This window comes from Danio aesculapii, chromosome 3 (assembly GCF_903798145.1).
Source record: "Danio aesculapii chromosome 3, fDanAes4.1, whole genome shotgun sequence".
NCBI lineage: Eukaryota > Metazoa > Chordata > Actinopteri > Cypriniformes > Danionidae > Danio > Danio aesculapii.
In genome coordinates this window covers 13,805,555-13,830,236 of record NC_079437.1, presented here as the reverse complement: position 1 = coordinate 13,830,236, position 24,682 = coordinate 13,805,555, and the positions used below count along the sequence as shown (strand labels likewise).

The following is a 24,682-nucleotide window of genomic DNA, read 5'->3' as shown; positions in this document are numbered from 1 at the left end:
TCTATTGTGAATGAGGAGCAACTTCATTAATATGCAGGATATATCATTTTGACATACCTTAGTCATAATGATTTAGTTACTTAGTTTAAAGTAATATCAGTACAATATTATGGACTGAAAGATCTGCTGTAAATGCTGCTCTCCGTATGCAAACACCTTAATCAAACAATTACCGTCATGTAGGATATTCGCTGTATTTTCTGGCAGGATAATCTATACATATACGGCTGTCGGACACTATTCTCTATTCTCTGCACCTACCGAGTGCATCTAAGTTACCGAAAAACGCGGAGTGTTTTTTTTTCTCCCATACGGCATGCGGTATCAAACATTCCATTAAAACTACAATCTTCCAGCAGTTCCTCACATCCAATATCTCGTTTGTCACAGGGGGCATGTGAAAGTGCCAAACTGCAGTTTAAGTTCACACATTAAGAATAAAACACCCAAAGTTAAGGGTGACGCGGTGGCACAGTGGGTAGCGCTGTCACCTCACTGCAAGAAGATTGCTGGTTTGAGCCTCGGCTGGGTCAGTTGGCATTTCTGTGTGGAGTTTGCATGTTCTCTCAGTGTTTGCGCGAGTTTCTTCCGGGTGCTCCGGTTTCCCCCACAAGTCCAAAGACATATGGTATAGGTGAATTGGGTAAGCTAAATTGTCCGTAGTGTATGAATGTAATTCCTGTGATGGGTTGCGGCTGGAAGGGCATCCGCTGCTTAAAACATATGCTGGATAAGCTGGCGGTTTATTCCGCTGTGGCGATCCCAGATTAATAAAGGGACTAAGCCGAAAAAAAAATTAATGAATGAACACTCTTGAGGAAGTGTGGATAGCATGGTGATGCGATGACGTTAATCGAATTATGTGCTATAACATGTAAAAAGGGATAATGAAAGGAACAATCAAAAAGCAACTCAAGTAAACACCTTCATATTATTGTTTTTTTCAGATTAAGGTAAATAATTCGATTACTGATGTCCATGTAAACACAGTCACTATCAATCTCCCGTGTCTGTGTTTGTTTAGTCTCTGTGAAAATCACTTTTCTTCACCCACTTTCCTGACTTTTGTCAAACTAGAGGTGTGAAAATTAAGTTTTTGTGACTGAAAAGGCCTAAATCTGAAATCAGATACACACAACAATGGGGTAGAACGTGGTAGTGTTTTTGTTGGCTTATTATCATCAGCAAGTGTGAATTTACTTCACTTTTCAAGCAAAAGCGGAGGAGCATTTTACACACACTATGCAAACGTGGACCGTTTTGAAAACATTGGTGTAAACTTTAAAATGCAAGAGGAAAAATAGTTTTTGACTACATAGTTATCCTGTACAAGGTTTCTACAGATATCATAATGTCAGATTTATGACTTTAAGACCTTTTAAGACCATTAAGTTTAAGACCTATATCACAACATCAAAAAAACACACATATTGCACACATAAAAAGAAAATGCAAAAACATAAAATAATTTAGAGGTAAAATAATTGTATCAAAAATGGACAGTACTAAAGACAGGCTAGATGCACCATTGAACAACAACAACAAAAAAAAAACATCTTAAGGCTGATTTATACTTTCGCCTGGCGCCGCATCACGCACCTTACGAAACGGACGAGGCTTTTATACTTGATGCGTTCACCATTGAGATATTCCTTTAAATGACAGGAGGCGGTCAAAAGAAACAGAGAAAATCGGATAAACAGAGAAGTAGAAAGTTTCTGGAAGGTCATATCATTAATATCATTGAAGATTTTTAAACTAATTGTTTTTATTATTTTTAAAATTTATTATAAAGATTTTTATAACCATTCAAGATTTTTTTAAATCAAACTTTGAAGCATTACTTGCTTTTGTTCATATCTCAGACAGTTCTACCTATTAAAGTAATTATGAATGACAACAGAACATGGGTTGCTCTGCAATTATATTTTTTATTATGGCAAGAATAAAAGCAAAAAAAAAAAAAAAAAAAAAAAAAAAACGGATCATAAAGATGTCTGTACAGTCATACCAGTTTCAGACAAAATCTCTTCAAAGTGTTTCATATTCAACTCAAATCAAAGCGGTGCCGTGCGAACTGTTCACTCAAGTCTCAAAAAATTGTGAGCTCCGCCAGCCGAAATCATGTCACGCGCACCCAGAGCGAACCTCCACAAACACAGCGATGACATCGTATTCGCCGTGCGCACAGAGTTCAATAACAGAAAGCTGATTGGCTATTGCATGTTGGTCTCATTTGTAGTTGTAATACCGCAAATTACATTTGGACCAGTGAACTAAAGAACTACAACACCACGAAATCTAAGCAACAACAACAAAACAGAATTTAACTGAGAATTAGATGCAGCGTTACACGGACATCGGAAAAATAAGAAAAATTTAAGACCTAAAACAACAATTTAAGACTTTTCAAGGCCTAAAATTTAGATTTTTAAATTTTCGACTTTAAGACCACACGGAAACCCTGCTGTAAACCTGGATTTCATTTGACAGCTAACTAATACACCCATTATGCCATTAATAAAATAAAAAAAATACTAATAATAATAATTATTATTATTATTTGTATTAACTATATTCATTGAATCGATTTGAGAATTGTATCAAGAGCTTGGGATACAGAATAATTTACTCTGAATCAATACTCAGCCCTGATACACACACGCAAACCAAATTAAACCATATGTGACCTTGGACAACAAAACCATGTCTTATGTTGCATGTATTTTAGCAATATCCAAATACATTACGTTTTCTTTTATATAAAAGCATCATATAAAAAAATCATATAAAGACCGTGCTCTATGAAAATATTTAGTAAATATACTGTAATAAATATAAATATACTAGTAATATATCAAAACTCAATTTTTGATTAGTAATATGCATTGCAACTTATTTGAACATATATACATTTTAAAAAGAAAAAACAAAACCTTACCATACATCCCCTGTTGAGGGGCAGATGGACCTTCAGTCTGACCTGGATACTGGGGGCCTGGAGGTCCCAGAGCCTGTGGGTGCCCTCCTGATCCAAGCATCCGCGGTCCACTCTGGAGCATCGAGTACACCTGACACAGAGAACAGAAGCACAGGGTGTTTTTGACCAAAAAAATAAAATAAATTAAAAAAAAAAAAACACTAGAATCCATTGATTTTGTGCAAATGTAAAAGCTCATACCTGGTGCCCAGGGTAGTGGGGCATTGCTGGGATGACCTGGTTATACTGCAGATATGAGGGAGGGTAAGGAGACGCCACCAGAGGAGGTCCTGCTGCTGATGCTGCGGCCTGGAGCATAGGGGGCGCTGAAGAGCTGTGGTCTGGACGAGGAGTCACCACAGAACCTAAAAGACAGGTCGGGGGGCATAAGGCATTGAGTATTACAATAAAATGAATACGTTTTAACAATAAAAATAATAATAATCATTATTATTACAAACAATCCATCACCCTTTTTACTGTTATTATTGCTGTTGGTGCGTAGGCCCTATTGGAATTCTTCTTCTTCTAAATGAATCAATTGCGATTTTGAGGGTCTAAACATGCCCGAAAACTCACGAAACTTTGCAGAAGTGGCAAAAATTTACATTTGTTATGGATTTCGAAAGTGGGTGTGGCAAAATGACTTGACAGCGCCACGTATGCATATTAGACGGATTGCCCCCTGAGCTACGTTTCACCTTAGACTGTAAAATATATGGACATAGTATCCGTGACGTCACCCATAGGTTTCTGAACACTGCAAAAGAAGCTACAAGTAGGCGCGGCCAACCGTCGCCATTTTGTTCGCGTGTCATCGCACCCACGGCGGGATACCAAACAAGGGCAAAGAGGCGGAGAGTGAGCGGAGCTACAGACACCTGCTGGCACTTTGCTTAGACCTGGCTTAGACACACTTTTCTTTGGGAGAAACGCTTGATACTTTATTACCTGCAACTCGTTTGTGTTCTGACCACATGTGCTTGGCTGTACACTATATCAATAAAGTGTTTAGACTTTTAAAAACACTGTAGTAATACATTGAGCCACTAAGCATTGTTCTTATGACGTTTTTCTACAGGAGGAAAACGCGAATTACTTCCAAACACTTTAAATATAGTCTGTGTTAGTTAAATGCAAGACTATTTATGAAATCCAGGCATAACACTGTATGACAACGCTTCAGATGACTGTTCCAGAGCCTACAGCTAATCAATCTGTCACATCCTGGAGTGCTTTACGGGTCTAAAGAAAAATATAAATGATAAATGATCTTAAATAAAACAAATACATTTATAGAGAGGGTGTATAAGTATATAACTTTACTCACATGGGAAACGGAGGCCACGTGAATGGTTTGTGAGCACAATTAAGTGCACACAGCATCCCATATCATCTGATAATTGTAAGAAACAAGCCCAAAAGGCAGCTAACTGTGTAAAGCCACATAAAACAGAACAAAAATACGATGAATATGCTGAGATCAGTGGCTAATCTGCCGGATTCAGCTGAGGTGAAGTGACGGCGACCAGCGAGACCTAGCTGTCACTTAAGTGGCCACGCCCTTAATTATGCAAACTTAATATAACCTTATTATAAAGGAAATGGATGACAGTTGTCATGGAGGGTAATAATAGCTATATGACCCAAAATCGTTCTTTGTACCAGGCTGTAAACACCTTTTTTTCTGCTGTAAAGTTGGCCATTTTAACAGTGGGCTCAATTGAAATTTGCTCTATTATGGAGCCAGGACTAGCGGAATTTTGATGAATTGCAGTTTCAGTTACTTCCGTATTGGCTTCCCGAGGGAGAGCGGGAGGTTGCCGCTTGCGTTTCACGCACGAAAATTGTCACACACATCAAACATGCCAAAACCTGCACAAAGTCTTTTGGAATGAAATCTAAATCCCAACAGGAAGTTAAGTAGTTTTAACTTACTTCGCTGAAAAAGTGTCGTTTTTTGCCATTTACAGGCGTTGTATTTTAACTCCTCCTAGGGATTTAATCGGATCAACACAAAAATTGGCTTTTGTCATCTAAAAGGCCTTGGCGATGTTAAATTGCGAAGATCTAGAGTGTTCATCGAAGGCCGTGTCCATGGCGGCCTCTTTAATGTTTCACCACGAAACAGGACGTTGTTATAACTCAGGCATGCTTTGTCCGACCTGCCTCAAAATTCAGATGTTTGATAACAGTTCTGACCTGAACACGTTTACATGCCAATATTCAATTACAGTTATAGCTGGCAACAGGAAATGACATGTTTTACAGTGCAACAAACTCCTCCTACAAATGATCACATCAAATCAATGTTCCATTAGTTTAGTCCAAAGGCCTTTGTGATGATAAATTATGAAGATCTAGATTTTTCGCCGAAGGGTGTGTTTTTGGCGGACTGACAAAGTTTAGTGCTTCGCCACGAAGGAGGAAGTACTTATAACTCAGCTAAAAACAATGTCTGATCTGCCAGAAAATTCACAGGTTCGATAAGATTCCTCCTCTGAAGACATGTACGTGCCAATATTGAGTCACAGTCATAGCGCCACCTGATGACAGAAAGAATTTTGGCTAATAAGTCAGCCACACAATTTCTGACCTGCCTGAAAATTCACATGTTCAATAAGATTCCTCTCCTGAAGACATCTACAGGTCAATAATCGAGTCACAGTCATAGCGCCATCTGCTGACAGGAGGAAGTTTGGCACAAACCTGTTATTTTCTCAGGTTTTTTTATATTTATTAGCATAAATTAATTTTGTTCACTGCTCTCAGTCATCCAGAGGCCAATGAGCGGCGGTGAGCCCAGATGCGAGGTCCCTTTCATAGCTGCTTGCAGTTTTAATTGTTATTATTATGTGAATAAATTGTACAAAAATAAAAATTTTACGCTTTTATATATTATATAGTGTTTAGATATTCCTATGATTATTTTTAATAATATAATTATATTTTAAATTAATACAATTTAAAAAGTTATATTTACTTAATAGTTATTGTAAAAATAGTTTTAGACTTTAATAAACTATTAACTGTATGTATATATATATATATATATATATATATATATATATATATATATATATATATGGTTCATATCATACACATATGGTTTAGGGATGGCACGGTAGCTCAGTGGTTTGCACTGTCGACTCACAGCAAGGTGGTGGTGTAGGTGAACTGGCTAAATAAAATTGGCCGTAATGTATAAGTTCATGTGTATTAATGTGAGTGCGTATGGGCGTTTCCCAGTACTGGGTTGCAGCTGGAAGTGCATCTGCTGTGTAAGACGTATGCCTGAATAGTTGGCGTTTCATTCCACTGTGGCGACCCCTGATAAATATGGGACTAAGCCAAAGGAAAATGAATGAATGATGAATAAATACACAGTCTGTCGCCAAAAACAAATTTAAATCTGTTGTTTAAAGACGCTTATTATCCTACCATCAGGGTTGAAATTATTACCAATAATGATATTAATTATCATCATCATTATATATTTAAAATATACAGACAGTCCTATCTTCAAATTCCAGGTGTACATTGGCATACTAGGTCCACTCCTGTTTATCATATATTTACTCCGCCCTCTGTCATATTTTTAGAAAGCACAATATACAATTTCACTGCTACGCCGATGACACTCAACTCTACCAGTTCACCAAACCCAGTTTTTTTCCTTCTTTACCAGATGTTTAGCTGAAATTAAAAATGGTCTGTCAAATTAAAATGGCGATAAAATGGTTTCAAATTAAAATGGCGATAAAACTGAAGCTCTGCTCATTGGGACTCCGATAGGTCCGATAATTTTTACATAGATATTGGTAATATAATTTGTCCCTCTTTGCAGGTCAAGAGCTTGGGTGCCATCTTGAATGGCATACTTTCTTTTGAAGGTCATATCAATGATGTTATGCGTACTTTATATTTCCACCCGTATAATATTGCTCGTCTTCGTCCTTCTTACAACTAATAATACAGCAATTCTCATCCATGCACTACACGCATCACATATCGAATAATGCTGTAATGCTCTTTTCACAGGGTTTCTTCTAAACTTCTCCATAAACTCCAACTGGTTCAGAACTCTGCAGCTCGTGTCATTAAGACTTCATCTCACGAACATGTCACACCACTTCTTTATCAGCTTCATTGGCTTCCAGTAAAGTATCGCATCGATTATAAAATATTACTTCTTACTTTTAAAGCACTTCACAATCTTGCTCCTCAATATCTCACTGAACTACTCCACATCTATACCCCTTCTCACTCTTAGATAATCCAACTCCATCTCTCTGGTGCGACCCTGCACTCGATTAAGCAGAAGGGAGCCAGATCTTTTAGCTCTGCGGCACCTCGGCTATGGGACTCGCTTCCCTTGGATTTAAGGAACACTAATAGTCTTCAAGCTTTTAAATCTCGGCTTAAGACCCATATTTTTAAGCAGGCTTTCTTATGACTATTTTTTTTATCATGCTATTTTATATTTAAGATGTGTTAGTTTTTTCAACTCTTCCATGCATTTAAAATTATGTTTGGCAACATTTTATTAATTGTTTTTGTTATGTTTGCTGATGTTTCTTGTAAGGTGACCTTGGGAGTCTAGAAAGGCGTCATTTTTAAATTAATTATTATTATTATTATTGTATTTTTAAAGATATATTTAGCCATTTTTGACTATTATCATTGGACAAGAGATGTTGACAGTCCATAAATCGGACTCTGGACACTTTGCGTGTCGGCATACTGCTCACTAGCATATTGGCGACGACATTCCAATAACTATTATTATTATTATTATTATTATTACTGTTAAATAGGAATTTCAGCCTTTTAAAATTTCCATTAATATTTCTACAAATGACAAAAAAAACAGGTGCAACAATATTAGTACAACCAAGAATGAAGTGTAAACGTAAAGATTACCTTTTGTTCTTGCGTACTTCCCTTGATTAACTGTTGTCATGGAATATGGATATGGGATCTGAGGCTACACACACACACACACACACACACAAATCAAATCAATATTATATATAATATCAAACATATATAATGTATGTGTACATGTATATGTACACACACACACACATTATACACACACACACAACTATTTTTTAAAAGTCTCCAAGTTTTCTCCAAAACAATCAAAAGAATTAGGAATACAGACCTGCATCTGGATGGGTACTTGGGAGACGTAGCTCAGGTACTGGGGGTTATAAATGGCTCCCTGGCCTGGTTGGGTCTGCAGCACGACTGTAGGGCTGGGTGGGGTTGGTCGTGGTGGTGTGGGAGTCGCCGATGGCTTCACCTGCAGAGAAGACCATACATATCAGATTGGCACATCAACTCTTCAACAGCTTCGCAGAGCACATCAAAAACAGAAGAAAGTAATGCTCTCACCATGCTAAGAGGAGCCTTGGTGGGGTTGAATTCTTTGGCGTTGGGGTTGAGTGTGGATTTCTTCACCTGACTGTATTAGAAAATATCATGAGCTGCTATTACCACTGCACTTAATATGGTATTAGCTAAAAACAAATGCACTGATTGACCAGTTAGAAATCAGAACCATTATGGTTATAATTCGCCTGACATCTGATCCAGACTTGCATACAAATTGGACTGAAATAATTTCATATGTACTGTGTACAATGATGAGAAAACGTTAACAATGGCCAGAAATGGGTTTTCCTCATTTCTTTAAAAAAAAAAATAAATTAACAGCCATGGAAATAAATAAATAATAAAAAATAAATAAATAAATAAATAAATAAATAAAACACATAAAAAAAATAAAAATGTAACAAATAAATAAATAGAAATACATTTAAAAATATACAAATGTAATAAAATAAACAAATAATAGAAATACATGTTAACCAATACAAACAAATGATTTAAAATAAACAATGTAAAAAAATAAACAATTAAATCATCCATAATTTAACATTTACCTAATTCTAGAGGTTATGCATCATTGTGAGAATAGGTTTGGCACCCTTTTATTTTATACTTAGTCTATTTATTCATTTATTTTCTTGACGAGGATAATTTATTATTTTTTTTACGTAGGCTAGGTAAATAGATATACGTGTAGAATGGATGTATTTTGGTATATACGTATATGCATGTATGAATGTATGCATGCATGTATGTATAAGTATGCATGCATGCATGCATTATTATTTTTAGTTTGTTTTTGTTCCCACTGGTTATATGTTCCTAAAAAATACATAAAATAAATGCAATAATAAAAATTATTAAAAATAAATAAATGTAATAAAATGAACAAATAATAGAAATAAATGTGAAAAATAACTAGAAATACATTTTAAAATATTTTTTTTAAATAAATAAAACGTAAAAAAGTAAGAGAAATAAATTAACCAATTAAATGTAAAAAAATAAAAAATAAATATTACAAATGTGAAAAATAAAAAAATTTTAAATTTACAATAAAATAAATGTAAGATAAACTACAGAAATCAACGTAAAATAAATATGTAAAAAATAGAAATAATAAATGTAATAACTACATAATACGTAAACAAATTAAATTTAATTTATTTAAAACATGTTTGTTTTAAATTTATTTCTATTCAGAAAAAAATTATTAATATAAAATAAATGTAAAAAAACAAAAACATTTATGTAAAATAATAAATATAAATACTTTTTAAATTAAATAAATAAGAACATTTAAACAAAAAAAAATCTATCTATCTATTTATCCATCTATCTATCTATAAATAAATAAATAAAATTTAAAAGATAAATAGAAATATTTTTTAAACACACAAAATGTAATAAAACTAAAATAAACAAATAAATAAATGTAATAAATAAAATTGTTACATTTTATTTATTACATTTATTTATTTGTTTATTTTAGTTTTAAGACTACTAGCACCAGTCAAATGACTGATTAAAAGCTGAACAGTCTGACATGTTCTACTTACTCGGTCATGCCCTCAGATCTCTCAAGGGCCTCTGGTTTGCCATCCTCACTGCCTGGGGTCCTTGCAGGTTGGGGCACCCCCGCCGTCTGCCCTTCTGCAGGTGGATTTTGCATGCCAATCCCAGACGGTGCAGAGATGGATGTGGCCGGAGGAGGGGTGGAGGTCGCTGCCCCCCCTGAATTAGTCTCTCTACTTCGCTCCTCCGCAGAAAGCTCTGTGTTTGGGGTTGTGGGCGTGGCAGGTTTTGCTTCTGTAGGAGGGGCGGGGTCTGTCTGTGTGTTGTGGGCGGGGTTTGCTTGAGGAGATTCAGGGGCCAATGTTTTGGGGTTGGAGCTTTGCTGTAGCTAAAATTAAAAATAAAATAAAAGAGTCACAAATGAGGGAAAACGGTAGTTCGCATTCTGAAACGAGCTAATCTCACCTATATACAAACAAAAGCTACTACAATGCAAACAAGTTTGAGCATCATGTTCATATTGAGTTTATAAATGCTCAAAATAAGAGCCTTAATAACCTACTCCTAGTCAGGTTTTTGGAGTGTGCTAACAACGGGCACTTTACTATGCCATGAGGCTAAACAGGAGGTGGAGTGTGTCAGACTCATTAACATCAGGGTTCTTTCCAAAGTCCAATTAAAGCACTTTTCTAAACACTTTCAAGTTGTGGGAAATTTTAAAATACTTTATCACATTATATCAGATGCTATTTGTTAACACACTACTATAGTATAGAATAGTATAGCAAAAAATTGTCACATTTGCTCATAGCATCACAATGAATTACAGTAAATCTACTCTTATTTTTTTTTTTATACTTTAATTTTTTATAGGAAGGAGAAAGGGAAAAATATTTAAATTGAATACAATAATATTGAAATTTAAATGAACAGTTGACTGGTCACATTTGTCCTTACAATTTACCTTAAATCGCATATAATCAGTTTACACAAGGTAAAAGCTTAAGCACAATCCATTTCTTCCAACATTCCAGGTATCATTCCATTTGTACTTCCTCTCCGTATTTTGTACATTAGATACAATATCCAACAATTCAGATTTTGTAGGGGGTTTGAGTTGTAGCCATTTGAGTTACAGTTTTCTTGCTGGTTGCTAGAACTACTTTCAATAAATACTAACGCGATAATTAATTTGACAGCACCAATAATATACACAGAATATATACAGGCCTAGCTTTGTGTATAAATATGCTAAAATGCTATATAAAAATCAGATACAAACACCACCACATGCAGGAGAGTATAAATAATGTACCCTGCCAAGTAATCACTGCAATGAAATCTCTGTATTTTTTTGCCATAATCCATGTCTTTACAGGCGTTTTGGTGGAATAAACAACCGTAACGTTAACTTCTATATGCGCAGCTGTGGTGAATGTTTGTTGATGGTAAGATCGTCGACAGAACAAAAAAGAAATGCAACCCATGAAACAAAACTAGACTGTTATTATTGTGTAGCACCTTTTCCCCCTTACAAAAATAAATAAATAATAATGTAGACCATGCGTCCATGCTTTTGTATGCTTTCATATGTTATTTTGTGATGTCTGGAAGATATCCGCATAGGGAAAAAAACTATAGTAATTTATAATAAACAAGTTTTTGAACCACAGAGTGAAGTGTATAATGTTATAGTGTACAATGCTTCAGAATACTTTAGTATAGTAAACTAATGAATTGTAATTAATAACGTTAGTGTAAACTGTGGTCCATTGTGATGGTGTATAATTATAGAAACTGAAGCCCTCTGAATAATGTTTGTTACTACAGTTGTCGTACCACAGCAACAATATAATTACTACGACAGTTTAATTCAAGTAATTATGTATAGTATGCTTCGAAACACTAAAGTATTTACTATAGTATTTTTCATGTAATGTAATAGCTTATACAGGATCTACCGCCTCGATGACAGTCAAATATGTTTTAGCTTAGTAAAAAACTCAGCCCTCTTTAAGTATCATGCCCAACCAGCCTGATCTCACGAGAAAACGTAAGTACTTTACGTTTTGTCAGTTTAGTGGATAATTTGTATGAATTCGTACGAAATTGTACGATTTTAAAAAGGAGGCATAGCACCCAAACCCACCCCTAAACCCAACCGTCACTGAGGGATGAGCAAATCGCACTAAAATGTATGAATTAGATCGTACGAATTCATACAAATCAGCCACTAAATCAAAAAATTACGAACTGCCGTGAGATATGTGTGAGAGACATATGTGGTTATTTTCTATTTATACCTCCTTTGAAATATGGTATAAATCTTAAAAATACAGACTTTCCTCTGTCTCTCCCATTCTGTTTTTTACGTTCTGCCCTGAATATTACACGTCACTAGAAACACATGATTGAAAACAACCTATATCCAGATTACATTCATGCACACTCACCCTAAAAGTAGTTCCAAACTTGCGAAGCTCCTCGATTTGTGTTCTCTGCTGGACTGAAGGGACTGTTACAATGAATAGAAGAACGTTCATTAGCTAAATATCAGGAGGACGTAATAAATTGAGAAAGCCACACAACACCAGCATTACCTTTGCTGCTCTTGCCCTCCTGCGGACTAGCTGGACTCTCCATCCTTTCCTTGGACAGGATTTCATTTACTGTGGTGAAAAGGAGTTAGACTGTCAGACTCGCCTACAACTGGACAGTGTGTTAAATCACATGACAACATCTCACCATCTACAGTGAACAGAGGAGTGGGGCCAATGGGTTTGGATGAAGTGTCCAAATAAGATCCAGTCAGAAGAGGGTCCTGAGGAGGAGCATCTGGCTTAGGGGAACGAGAGACTGGACAGAGAGGGGAAAAAAAACAAGGAAACGTGTTAAATTAGGGAAAAAGTGACATAAAGCAATACTAAATTTAGGGGTGTCAAACATACGGCCCGCAATCAATAAGTGACAACACCAACATTCACGGAACTGTGAGGCCAGTGTCTATCTGATAAAAGTAAGTCTATATGATGGCGAGAATGACAATTTCTTCTTCCTGTTTTTCAGTGGTTGACAACAAACTTTTTGGTGCATTACTGCCACCCCTCGCTCTGGTCGATGACGTCGCTAACACGAGAAATTTGCTTGATGGAAAGATGACTGAGGGAGAGGAGTTTTTTCTGAAGCAGGATTCCTCATGACCATACCTCGAGAAATACACGTTAAGATGCAATAATGTTAATTCTGATGCTGTGCTCAAACACTTCAAAAACATTATAGCACTTCCTATAAATTACTGAACTACACAATATTGAATAATTTGTTGTGGTACACACACCAACACACACACATATATATATATTGTTGTTGTTTAGTACAGCATATGTTTCACTGACAGTTTTATTGATCACTAAGATCTGATTGACTTGTATTTGAGTTGCTTGGATTTAAAAGTGAAAATTGGAAAATTAGCTTAGATAAAGCTAAGCTACTTTTGCCAAGTAGTTTTTACCTTAGCTTGCGACATTTCCCAGGAGGTAGCCTTTGGTGTAGTTAAGCTACATTTTAAGTAGAGCAGCTAATAGCTTAGCTCACTACATTTTTCAAGTAGCTTGCCCAACACTGAATTTCCAATTGTCAGTTTAGTGGCTAATTCGTATGAGTTCAGTCATACGAAAATGTACAATATAAAAATAGTAGGTGTGGCACCCAACCACATCCCCTAAACCCAACTGTCGTTTGGTGGATAAGTAAATTGTGCTAATTTGTACGAATGAGATTGTACGAATTCATATGAATTAGCCACTAAATCAAAAAGTTACGAATTACCGTGAGATCGTGTTTTGCTCAGGCTCCTGTTCTATGTTGATCATATTAAACCAAAGAAAACAATCGGAAGTTGTTATTTTTAAGTTATATACACCATGATTTTACCAGTCCGGCCCACTTGGGAATAGATTTTCCTCCAGGTGGCCCCTGAGCTAAAATGAGTTTGACACACCCCTGACTTAATTAAAAAATGTCAGTACTTCTAGAATGTTTGGCCTGTTTTTTTTAATGTTAGAACTAAAAAAGCAATTAAGTTATATTGAAGATAACTTTAAAACAAATTAATAAATAAACCAGCAAAAGACGGTGTTTCACTAAATTTGCAAATGCGAAGTAATGTGGTTGAAAAAGTTGTATTAATGCCCGTGAAAAATATGGAGTCAGTACTTATTGATAAAATATAAAGTAGAATTTGAAGTTTGAAATAGAAAAAAACTCTATTCCCTTCATTTCTATATTTGTAACTTCACCAATGCACTAACGTTCATTATTACACAGCTGTCAGAAATACTTGATTCCAATTGGTCAGTCACGACATTCCAAGGTATGTTATTCTTGGTACTTTGAATCATCTTGACAGTCAGTAATGAGTTCACTTGCATATTTATATGCTCATCTCTCAAGACTTTTTGACTCCGTGACTGAAAAATTTGTAGGTTAGCGTATGCTCAATCAGCTCCATTTAGCCGTTTTAATCTGTAAGTTTTGCTTTAAAGAATTAAACCATTACGTCTTAGAACAATGTTTTGTCTAATTTTTACATTTTGTGGCAAGCATCCATGTAATAAGTGGGATAAAGTCAGCTACCTTCACGGAGGACAAATAAGCATGATTAAAAACCGTGATCCCATTTCATAAGACCTAGTGTGGGTTCAGAATATTGGTTTCGTTTACCTGTAGGGGAGGAGTGGGAGTTTGAGGTACGCATGTTTCTGTTAGTCTGCCCAGTCCTTTGAGACTTGGGTGAAACTGAAAAAAATAAAATAAAAAAACCCCCCCGACATGTTCATTAGTAACACACACAATGGAAATCATCATAAAAATCTAAATAACATCAAATCGTACACGCAATTTACCTCCATTGACAGGCCGGGCCACGTCTGAGAGAGACTGAGGGTGTGAGAGTGAATGTGAGAGTGTGTGTGGGGAAGGAGGACTGGAGTGACCTGGCTCTGAGGGCCGGGGCTGTGTAGGTGGGCTGCTCTGTGATTGGTGTGCAGAGAATCCTCCTCTGACTGACAGAGAGCTGTTCCTGTCAGTGGGAGGAAGGGCCTGGCTGCTAGCAGAGGGGAGGGGTCTAGGGGAGGAGCTTGATGGTCCGGGTCGATTTGTTCGATTGGGCAGGGTGGACACGGCTCCACCTCTGTCACCCCTGCCAGTCACTCCCATCTCGCGCTCCCTTGCTCTCTGGGGTAGAGGAATGTATTTGCCCTCCCTAAAATAAAACAAAGATGATCAGACATCAACAACAAAAAGTAAAGAGAAAGACTAAATCCTATTTTAGCTTGAAATTAAATAAATGTGTCGAACCTGCTCCCAGCACTGGAGAACCCAGGGCTATCTCTTCCCCTTTCTTTTTCTGCTGCTTCACGGTCCCGGTCTCGAACCACTGCACTGAATTTGTCTTCATCAGTTCTTCCCTCGTCATTCTCCAGCGCCACTCTGTGGCGATACTGTGAACTAGCCTCGATCTCGTTGGCCAATCGGGCAGCACGAGCTTCTCGCTGCCTGAAGCCCTCAGAGCTGCCCCGCTCCAGAGGAACCCTATAAGAAAGACAACAGAATAGGATGAAAAGTGAGTTCAGCATATAAGTTTAACAAAAATTAAAACCCTGAAAAATAAAATAATTTATATGATTGTTCGTACGTTTCAGCGCCATTTCAGCAGCATTGGTTATATTCATGGAAACAGCAGTAATATATATTCAATACAACGTTTACAATCATAACAGATTCTTATGCATAATAAAAAAAAAATACAAATAACAACAATACTAAAAGATCTATTAGAGTCTTGAGTCTAATTGATAGAGTCTATCTAGAGACTGGGATTCAGTTCTTCATCTTTAACATGTCTTATGGGCTGTCTGAATAGGTATTAAAATCGGTTTGATCAAATCTAAAGACCACTATGATCAGGCTCCCTAAAAAAACATCTAAAAATGGACAAAATGATTAACATACGTGTACATGGAGAGACTGGAGTCATAGGTGGACTTCACCCCATAGGTCTCCTCATTAAAGCGGAACATCTCACTGGCATCCCAGCCATTAGCCTAGAAAAAGACATGTTAAAAAAATCTTGTTCAAGCATGTGAAACATCCATTGTGATCAATTACAGCTGTGTTTACAAATAATACGTAAATCTCACCGTCTCTGCATCCAAGTCAAAGTTCTCTCCATTGCTGTCGCCTCCATCCCACCTCTGGAGGACCTTCTCTCTGTGGTCACCGTTTAATCTTGATGAGCCAATTGCAGAGTCTGTGAAAGTGTCTGAAAACATACACAAACAAAAATCACTTAAAATAGGTAAATCATCAACATAATCATAATAATAATAATATAATTGACTAATTATCATAATAAATAATCTGTTACAAGAGTGAGACTTTTGAATTTGTTGTGTTAGGATTGCGTTATTTTGGTGTGTTTTTTTGTATGTTTTGTCTGTTCTAGGTTGGGGCATGTCTTCAGCGCACCTGACGCTTATCAGCACCCTTATTTAAACACAGTAAGAGAGTTTGTCTGGGCCGCTGTTCATTCACTTTTGGGGCAGTTGGCCAGAGCTGCGTTCCAATTTGGGCTTTGTTTTGCATCCATTCACTTGCTTTTCACACTGATTGAACACACTGATGTTGATTATGTTCTTTCAATTGTGTTAAAATAAATATTATTTTTGACTTTTTTCGCTGTGTCATCTCCCTTAATGTTACATCGTTTAGCCAGGTGTAACAGTTGCCATATCAGATTTTCTTGCCATTTCATGGCAAAACCTGATCAAATATACATTTTATAAATATGGCTTTTCTATAATAGTAAAAGAAAATCTAACAATTAAGACATCCGTAATATCTATTAATATCTAATACCTAATATCTAAAACAGCTTTTAAAGGTTCACTTTTGATAAAAATTATGACATTTAGGTTTAAAAACATTTCCTTTAAAGTTTCTCCAGATAAAAATCATTGTCTGACAACATTAAAAATAGGGCATACCAAAAGTACATGTTTAACAGTTTGGCTTCTGTCGCAATATATACATTTTGGGTGAAACTTCGAGTAAACGTCCATGAATGTGTCTAATATGGAATGTCTGAATCGTGTCTTGAATTTTCTTCCTTCTAATGGCTGAACTTCAAGAAGTTTATTACATTTCATTCTGCTTGCCATTTGTTAAGAATATGGCTTTTTATTAGTGGCTATAAATCTGAAGGTGGGATTTTGCACTCTTTAGTGGGAACTTTCACTTTTGGAAGCTTTGTCTGCTTTTTTTTCCCCCCATGTCAGGGATCCAGCAGAAGACTAGATTATAAAAGTTTCTCTGTAGTTAATTTCTGTCTGTTACAATGCCACACAGTTGAAGTCAGAATTGTTAGCCCTCCTCAATTATTAGCCCCCCTCTATATTTTTTTTAGACAATTTCTGTTTAAAGAAGGAGTCTCAAACTCAAATTGGCTGGGGCCATATCGGTGACTGACAATTCATAGGAGGGTCGCTTTACATTCTAGCACACAAAAAAAAGTGTAAAACCAATGTAATTGACACATACAGACATTCTTCCCAAGAGTACATGTAGTCAATGGTCCTGTTTCTTGTGCACATTGAAGGGGTAGTTTAAATTGCTATGAAAATACTACAATTTAATAATAGGCATAATAATAATTAATATGTCCCAATCAATTGTTACTTAACCAAAAGTTGAAGAGATAGCATAAGCAGAAAGCAGATTGGGTAACTTTAATGACTTTACTGGCAATTGTTCTTCTCAATATCTTTCTTTTTTTTTTGTAAAACTACAATAAAAGGGAGAAATTATATACTGTAGATATTCACTTTTACTTTAACATGTTCAATTCAGCCAGCAGTAAAATTTTACTAATGCACATTGATACAAATCTTAATAAGCATAAGGAAAATCTATTAAATGAGACCATTTGAATCGAATATTAGCAAAATGATCATATTTATACCACCAGCATAACGTGTAAGCCATGAAGATGTTTGTACAACAAAATACAGGTGGTATAAAACTGATTTTAATCAAATGACCCTTAAATATTTACAAAAATAGAGCTTTAGTGAATAGAGCACTTACAGACATCTATTTCAAGGTTTAAATCAGCCCCAGAAATAATCGGCATGTGCGTTACTCTCGACCGCATACTAAGGGAAACCGAAAGTAACCCGAATATACAGTACAATACTTTAAATGTCCAGTAGGAGGCTGGTCAAAACCACAAATGTATACATGCGACTGCACACCAATGATAGTGATTCAAAAATATTTATGTTTTATTGGGCCGAATCTCATATTTTGACATCAGTTGTGGGCTGAAGAGAAGAGGGAGGGCTGCAAATAGCCTGCGGGCTGGCAGTTTGAGACCCCTGGTTTAAAGGAAGCACATTTCTAAACATAATAGTTTTAATAACTCATTTCTAATTACTGATTTATTTTATCTTTGCCATGATGACAGTACATAATATTTGACTAGATATTTTTCAAGATACTAGTATTCAGCTTAAAGTGACACTTAACGGCTTTACTAGATTAATTAGGCTAGTTAGGTAATTAGGCAAGTCATTGTATAACGATGGTTTGCTCCGTAGACAATCAAAAATATATTGCTTAATATTAACCTCAAAATGACTTAAAAATTAAACTAGGACTTTCTCCAGAGGAAAAAATATTATAGGAAATACTGTGAAAAATTCCTTGCTCTTGGGAAATATTTGAAAAAAATAAAAAAAATTAACAGTAGGGCTTATAATTTTAACTGTACTTTTTCAGTACATACACACACACACCTCGGGTAGCGTAGTTGAGGTCTACGTCTCTGCAGATCATAGTGACAAGGTCACTAGGGCCAAAGATCATGGTGTCTGTGATCTCTTCTTTCCTGGGATGGACAGCTGTGCCGCCTCCACCGCCTCCATCTCCTTCCTCATTCTTCACCTTGTGCACAGCATCAACTGCCAGCTCACACTGAAGACACAGACAAGAGAGCATGTGTGAGGTCTCATCATACAATGAGGGTTTAGTCAAACAGATGTGCATACGAAATAAAACTTCTAGACCAAAACCAAAAATTCTGGATGTACTTATGCTGAGTTTAGACTGCAGGATTTTCAAAATAGCCACAAATGTTTTAACACTGCATCACTATCTGGGGTAGCGTTTCATCACTGCTGTGTTTACACACCTGTTAACACCTGATTTACCTGTTAGCTTAAAATTAGAAAATAACCTAAATATTTTTAGTAGGGTTCTTAAAAAGTGGTTAAAAGCAAAACAGCAGTGTTTGCACAAATAGTCTACTGTTAGTTTGTTGATCAAGTCGCCTTTGCTTTTGCTCCAGTCATTTTATGTAAAGAATTATGATGCTGTGTATATGTTTTTATTATAGTTCCATTTTGTCAATTTGGTCAAGCCTCCTGTGGACAGGTGTTAAGAATTAGCAAGTTTGCTAAAACACTTAAATGCATTTGGTTGTCCAGTGTAATTGTGATGTCCATGTCAAATAAATAAACAAACAAACAAACAAACACTGTAAGATAGATTGACGACAGGGGGTTTCACAGTGCATGACTTTACAATAGGAAGAATCGCCGACAACTTTGTCTCGGTCCACAAACTACGTCTCACAACCAAACACACGCGAGAAGTGACATGGAAACTACATGAGGTCATGTAGTATATCTTTTGTTATTAACTACATAATGTTAGTGGGGTAGAAAATGCACTTATTTGGCTCATGGCTTTTGCAGGGGATTAGCTATTTCTCCTCAACTTTTTTTCTTTTTCGATCCGGTTGTCATATTGCTCAGATGACATCCAACAGACACGGGTGCTCCTGACAAATTTACACTAGTTATTCCTCCATTTCTTGGGGCCAAATAGACTGAAAATAACTTCTGCTGCAACCTTCCGCTGGCCTGCAGATACCCATACTAGTGGATGCTGCTCTCTCATTGGCTGTATGTGATCACTAATGTTATTTTCAATCAGAACACATTTCACAAGGCCTGATTTTGACTCGCTGACAGCTCCAGATATTTAGCATGGCAAATATCTGATGGGTGTTGGCGTCTCATTGGTGATTCTCTCAGATTACGTCTTTGATAGTTTACATGTGAACGAGCACCGATTAGCCTGTGATTTCAGCCTAAAATCATGCAGTCTGAACTCAGCATTAGTCGAAAACCGAAATAAGTTTGTAATAATTTATTATTTATATATATTATTTATATATAATTTAGTATGACTTTATAAATTTAACTCAATAACTTCTATAGCGATTAAAAAAAACACAAGCCAATAAAATAACCACATATGTGACCATGGATCACATAACCACACAATAGCCAAAAACACATTGCATGGGTCAAAATGATAGATTTTTTTTTTATGGCAAAAATTATAAAAATACAAAGAATGAACATCATGTTCCATTAAAATATTTAATACATTTTCAACTCTAAGTCTAATCAAAACTCAATTACTGATTAGCAACATGCACTGCTAAACACTTCACTTAGGTGCCTTTCACATCATGTCTTTTGCACATGCAAGATTGTTTACTCGCTTGTTAAGTGTGACGTCACGCGAAGCGGCTTCCGGGTCATATCAACGCCATGTCAAACTGTATGGGGAAACTCAACAAACAATAATAAACGTTTACAAAGAGCGGAAAGAGAATTTTTTTTTTAAATAAATTGTTAACATATTGGTGTCTGACATGGAGAAAGTCCAGAGACTGTTGTGTACACCATGATTTTATATAAAATTCACTTTAATGTGTGACATGACTAAAGTGTAAACGAATATTTTCTCAATTTAAATGGGTAGTGGCTTGGACCCGGAAACAGTATTTCATACATCACAACTTAATAAGCGGATAGTTGCGTTTTCCAGGCACACATTTTTTGCATAAATAAAATAAATTCCACATAAATACAATTCTGTAGCTCCTGGTCAAATATAATTCAGATTCAACATTGCCCATCTTTGTGATGTGACTATTGCGGATGCGCACATTGAGATATCGATGCTGAAACCATATACTGTTCAGTCCTACTAGACAGTACAGCTCAGCACAACCTTTTTTCAGCTCAAATTTTTAGCCATATTCTTCTAGCATCTTCAGTTTTCTGACTATAATTTTCAGCGGCTGAAAACTTTTCCTTTCCTAGTTTGCGGAGGTTCACTTTGGGTGCGCACAACATGATTTTGGCTGGCCGAGTGCACATAAAATGTTTTGACTCACTTTGAAGAGATTTTGTCTGAAACAGGTACGCCTGTACAGACTTTATGATCGGTGATCACAGAAATAACCAGATTACCAATAATTAACAGCCGTGGAAAAGGTGGAAAGTTTTTGTTAAAAAGTTTGAAAAAACCTGAGGGATAAGTTTGTTAAAGCCGAAAGAGGCCATGGCAAAAGTGGAGACCCAGGTACACAATTACAGAAATGTTTTTCCACCATTTATAGGTTTAACGCTGATGTAAATTACAATTTTGAATTTAAAATAATTTAATAGCTACAAAACTGTAATTAAGGTACAAATTTCTTTGATAGCTGAAAAGGAATATTTGAACCTATCGGTTTACAATATACTGATGGTCTGTTTTTCTAGGCTTTATTGTTGATAATGGTCAGGAATGTTGGACCATACAAGTAGAGTGTAAATCATCTGTATTTTTTAGAAAGTGTACTTTGTGCTTCTATTCTTGCCATATTAAAACATTTATATTTGTAGAGCAACCGATGTTCTGTTGTCATTATTATTTTAATAAACTTTAATAAGTAAAACTGTCCGATATATGAACAAAAGCAAGTGATGCATCAAAGTTTGATTTTAAAAAATCTTGAATAGTTATAAAAAAAATGTATTATCATTAAAATAATTTATAAAAGATAATAAAAATAACAAAAAAAATCTTCGATAACATTAATGATATGATGTAGTTCCAGAAACTTTCTACTTCTGTTTATCCATCTGACTTTACGGTGGGTTGCTTTTGACTGCCCCCTGTCATTTTAAAGAATATCACAACGGCAAATGCATCAAGTATAAAAGCCTTGTCCGTTTCGTGAGGTGTGTGTGCAGTCAGCGGAGATCCGCGATGCGGCACCAGGCGAAACTATAAATCAGGCTTAACATTGTAAGGACATCCACCTTTTATTGTTTTTGTGGCCTGCACCTCAGCCCAGTTTGGGTATTGGGTATGCATTTTATCAGATAAGTCACAAAAACATTTCAGCCAAAGATAAAATTTTTTTTAAATCTTGCTCTTGAGATTGCAGTTCCAATACAGGTTGATGCTTCCAAAGTTGAAGGAATAGACTTACACGTGAGCTTAACGTCTTAAAGATTCCCTCATACAAGCTTCCGTTCTTCACCATAACATCACATCTGGAGCCCTGAGGAAAAGATGACACGTATGAGCATTTACACTTTCTTGCGTCAAGTTAAAACATTCCAAAACACACGCAAAAACAAGATTGTTAAAGCAAAACAGACATAAATGTGAATTTCTTTTTACAAATTATGCCCAAAAAACAGTTTATTCAAGTTTGACTGCATCTATTTTATGGACAATAGAGGGCTTAAGTACAAATACTAAAAAAACAACAACACTACCTGACAAAAGTCTTGTCGCCTATTCAATTTTTAGAAAAAACAAACAATAACTTGACTTCTAGTTGATCATTTGGTATCACAAGTGGCTTATATGTAGGCCCACACGGAATCTGCACGCGCAGAATTTCGCAAATTTTTAGCCCATGCTTAATTCTGTTTATTTACTTGTGTAAATCTATATGTTTCAGGTTTTTTTATTAAAGTAATATTATTGACTAATATGAAAATGTTCTTCTGATTCATGTACAATGCTGTTTGTAAAAGAATATTTTCTGTCTTTCAGTAGATATATTATATGAGAATTGCATTGTTTACCAAATAAAAAGCGAATCTAATTGGATTTGCATTTTAAACATTAAATAAAAGTCAAAAAGATATTATTTTTTTATTTCACACGTTAAGGTTTTAGTTACGATACTCCCATAATAATTCCGCAGAAATCCGTGGATTTTTACTAAAATTCTCAGCAGAAATAGCAAAAATTGTCCGCAGATTCCATCAGGCCCTACTTATATGAAAGGCAAAGGCCTCTAGATTACGCTTATTTTACCAAAATAAAATAGGATCATGTCTTGATTTTTGAATCACTTAATTAGGACAGTAAGGTCTGACTTTGCTTAGACAAAAGTCTTGTTACTTAACAGAAATAATAAAAAGAAAGCGTTCTTGCAGGACTCCCAGAGTTCATCAAGATTCTTTGGATTCATCTTCAGTGTCTTCTACATTTTACCCCAGACAAGCTCAATAATGTCCGTGTCTGGTGACTGGGCTGGCCAATCCTGGAGCACCTTGACCTTCTTTGCTTTCAGGATCTTTGATGTGGAGGCTGAAGTATGAGGAGCACTATCCTGCTGAAGAATTTGCCCTCTCCTGTGGCTTGTAATATAATGCGCAGCACAAACGTCTTAAATACCCAAGGCTGTTGATGTTGCCATCAACTCTGCAGATCTCTAACACGCCCCCAAACTGAATGTAACCCCAAACCATGATTTTTCCTTCACCAAACTTGACTGATTTGTGTAAGAATCTTGGGTCCATGCGGGCTCCAATGTCTTCTGCAGTATTTGTGATGATTGGGATGCAGTTCAACAGATTATTCATCTGACAAATCTACCTTCTGCCACTTTTCCAAATGATCAACTAGAAGTCAAGTTAATATTTGTCGCTCTTACAACTGGGGTCAACGACAAGACTTTTATCAGGTAGTGTATAGTCAATCAAATATATTATTTATATTTTTATACAAAAACTCACCACGACGGCTGTGAGAAAATGGAGCATCCGGGAGTTGTTGTACACACCTTCAAACACCTACAAATGTAACAAGTTATTTTAGTGGTCCAAATATTTAAATATTTGAAAATGTAAGATACACAAAGGAAATTGCTTACAGGTGGTGACTGTGAAGGAGTCTTCACGGAGTTTCTGTTTCTGAAAGGGGAAAAAAATGTAAAACCAATACCACAATATTAACATATTAATCTTCAAAACATACATATATTTATTGAAACAAATTAATGATTTCAACGGTTACCTAAAACATGGAAACTATAACAAAAAAAAATTAATTTAGAAATTAATCACTAATTGTACTTATAAACTAATAAAATGTTCGTTAAATCGTCCAAATGTGTCGTGTATTGAGTGGGACGTGAAACACAGCCCGGTGTTGCAGGTATTGCTCCTCTGTTACATGTATGAACAACAATTACAACACCGCTAAGCGAGTCGAAAACAAAAGGACAACCACAGACGAGTAACAAAATGACGGTCGGATTGAACCCGGTTGCGTATCAGCACAAAATATTCTGTATTATTGCAAATGTGTAAACAATAGCAGTCAAGCGCGTGTTTTATTTACGTCAGACCGCAAAGCGGGTTAGCAACACTAGCAAACGCCGTGCCGCAGACAGGACAAGACAAACAGCTTGACATTAACATGCGCAAATGTACACATTCCGTGCCCGTCACTACAATTAAGCAAACCGCTAACAACACACGAGCGTTTGTACTTTTTTGTCACATGCATCCCGGCTCCTCTTGGAAGGCGTCTATCTAAAATGGCTCAAGTTGAAAGTCGAACACAATACTGAATCAT

General features: G+C 36.0%; 1 protein-coding gene across 3 annotated transcripts in view; it reads right to left on the bottom strand.

Annotated features, from left to right (window-relative positions):
- The window catches only part of atxn2l (ataxin 2-like), a 37,265-nt gene that overhangs the window by 11,575 nt on the left and 1,008 nt on the right, over positions 1 to 24,682 (bottom strand). For 2 of the 3 annotated variants that reach the window (XM_056453195.1, XM_056453194.1), the window contains exons 3-20: positions 23,976 to 24,015; positions 23,839 to 23,895; positions 22,293 to 22,364; positions 18,748 to 18,925; positions 16,093 to 16,214; positions 15,905 to 15,996; positions 15,251 to 15,484; positions 14,797 to 15,155; positions 14,615 to 14,689; positions 12,638 to 12,748; positions 12,493 to 12,561; positions 12,346 to 12,407; positions 9,937 to 10,280; positions 8,381 to 8,450; positions 8,148 to 8,288; positions 7,904 to 7,967; positions 3,182 to 3,345; positions 2,942 to 3,071 (exon numbers count right to left, since the gene is read on the bottom strand). In XM_056453195.1, the coding sequence (XP_056309170.1) occupies positions 2,942 to 3,071; positions 3,182 to 3,345; positions 7,904 to 7,967; positions 8,148 to 8,288; positions 8,381 to 8,450; positions 9,937 to 10,280; positions 12,346 to 12,407; positions 12,493 to 12,561; positions 12,638 to 12,748; positions 14,615 to 14,689; positions 14,797 to 15,155; positions 15,251 to 15,484; positions 15,905 to 15,996; positions 16,093 to 16,214; positions 18,748 to 18,925; positions 22,293 to 22,364; positions 23,839 to 23,895; positions 23,976 to 24,015 (2,384 nt within the window). Of the gene's footprint in view, positions 1 to 2,941; positions 3,072 to 3,181; positions 3,346 to 7,903; positions 7,968 to 8,147; positions 8,289 to 8,380; positions 8,451 to 9,936; positions 10,281 to 12,345; positions 12,408 to 12,492; positions 12,562 to 12,637; positions 12,749 to 14,614; positions 14,690 to 14,796; positions 15,156 to 15,250; positions 15,485 to 15,904; positions 15,997 to 16,092; positions 16,215 to 18,747; positions 18,926 to 22,292; positions 22,365 to 23,838; positions 23,896 to 23,975; positions 24,016 to 24,596; positions 24,669 to 24,682 lie in introns of those variants that run through there. The other variant, XM_056453196.1, reaches the window with a different exon arrangement.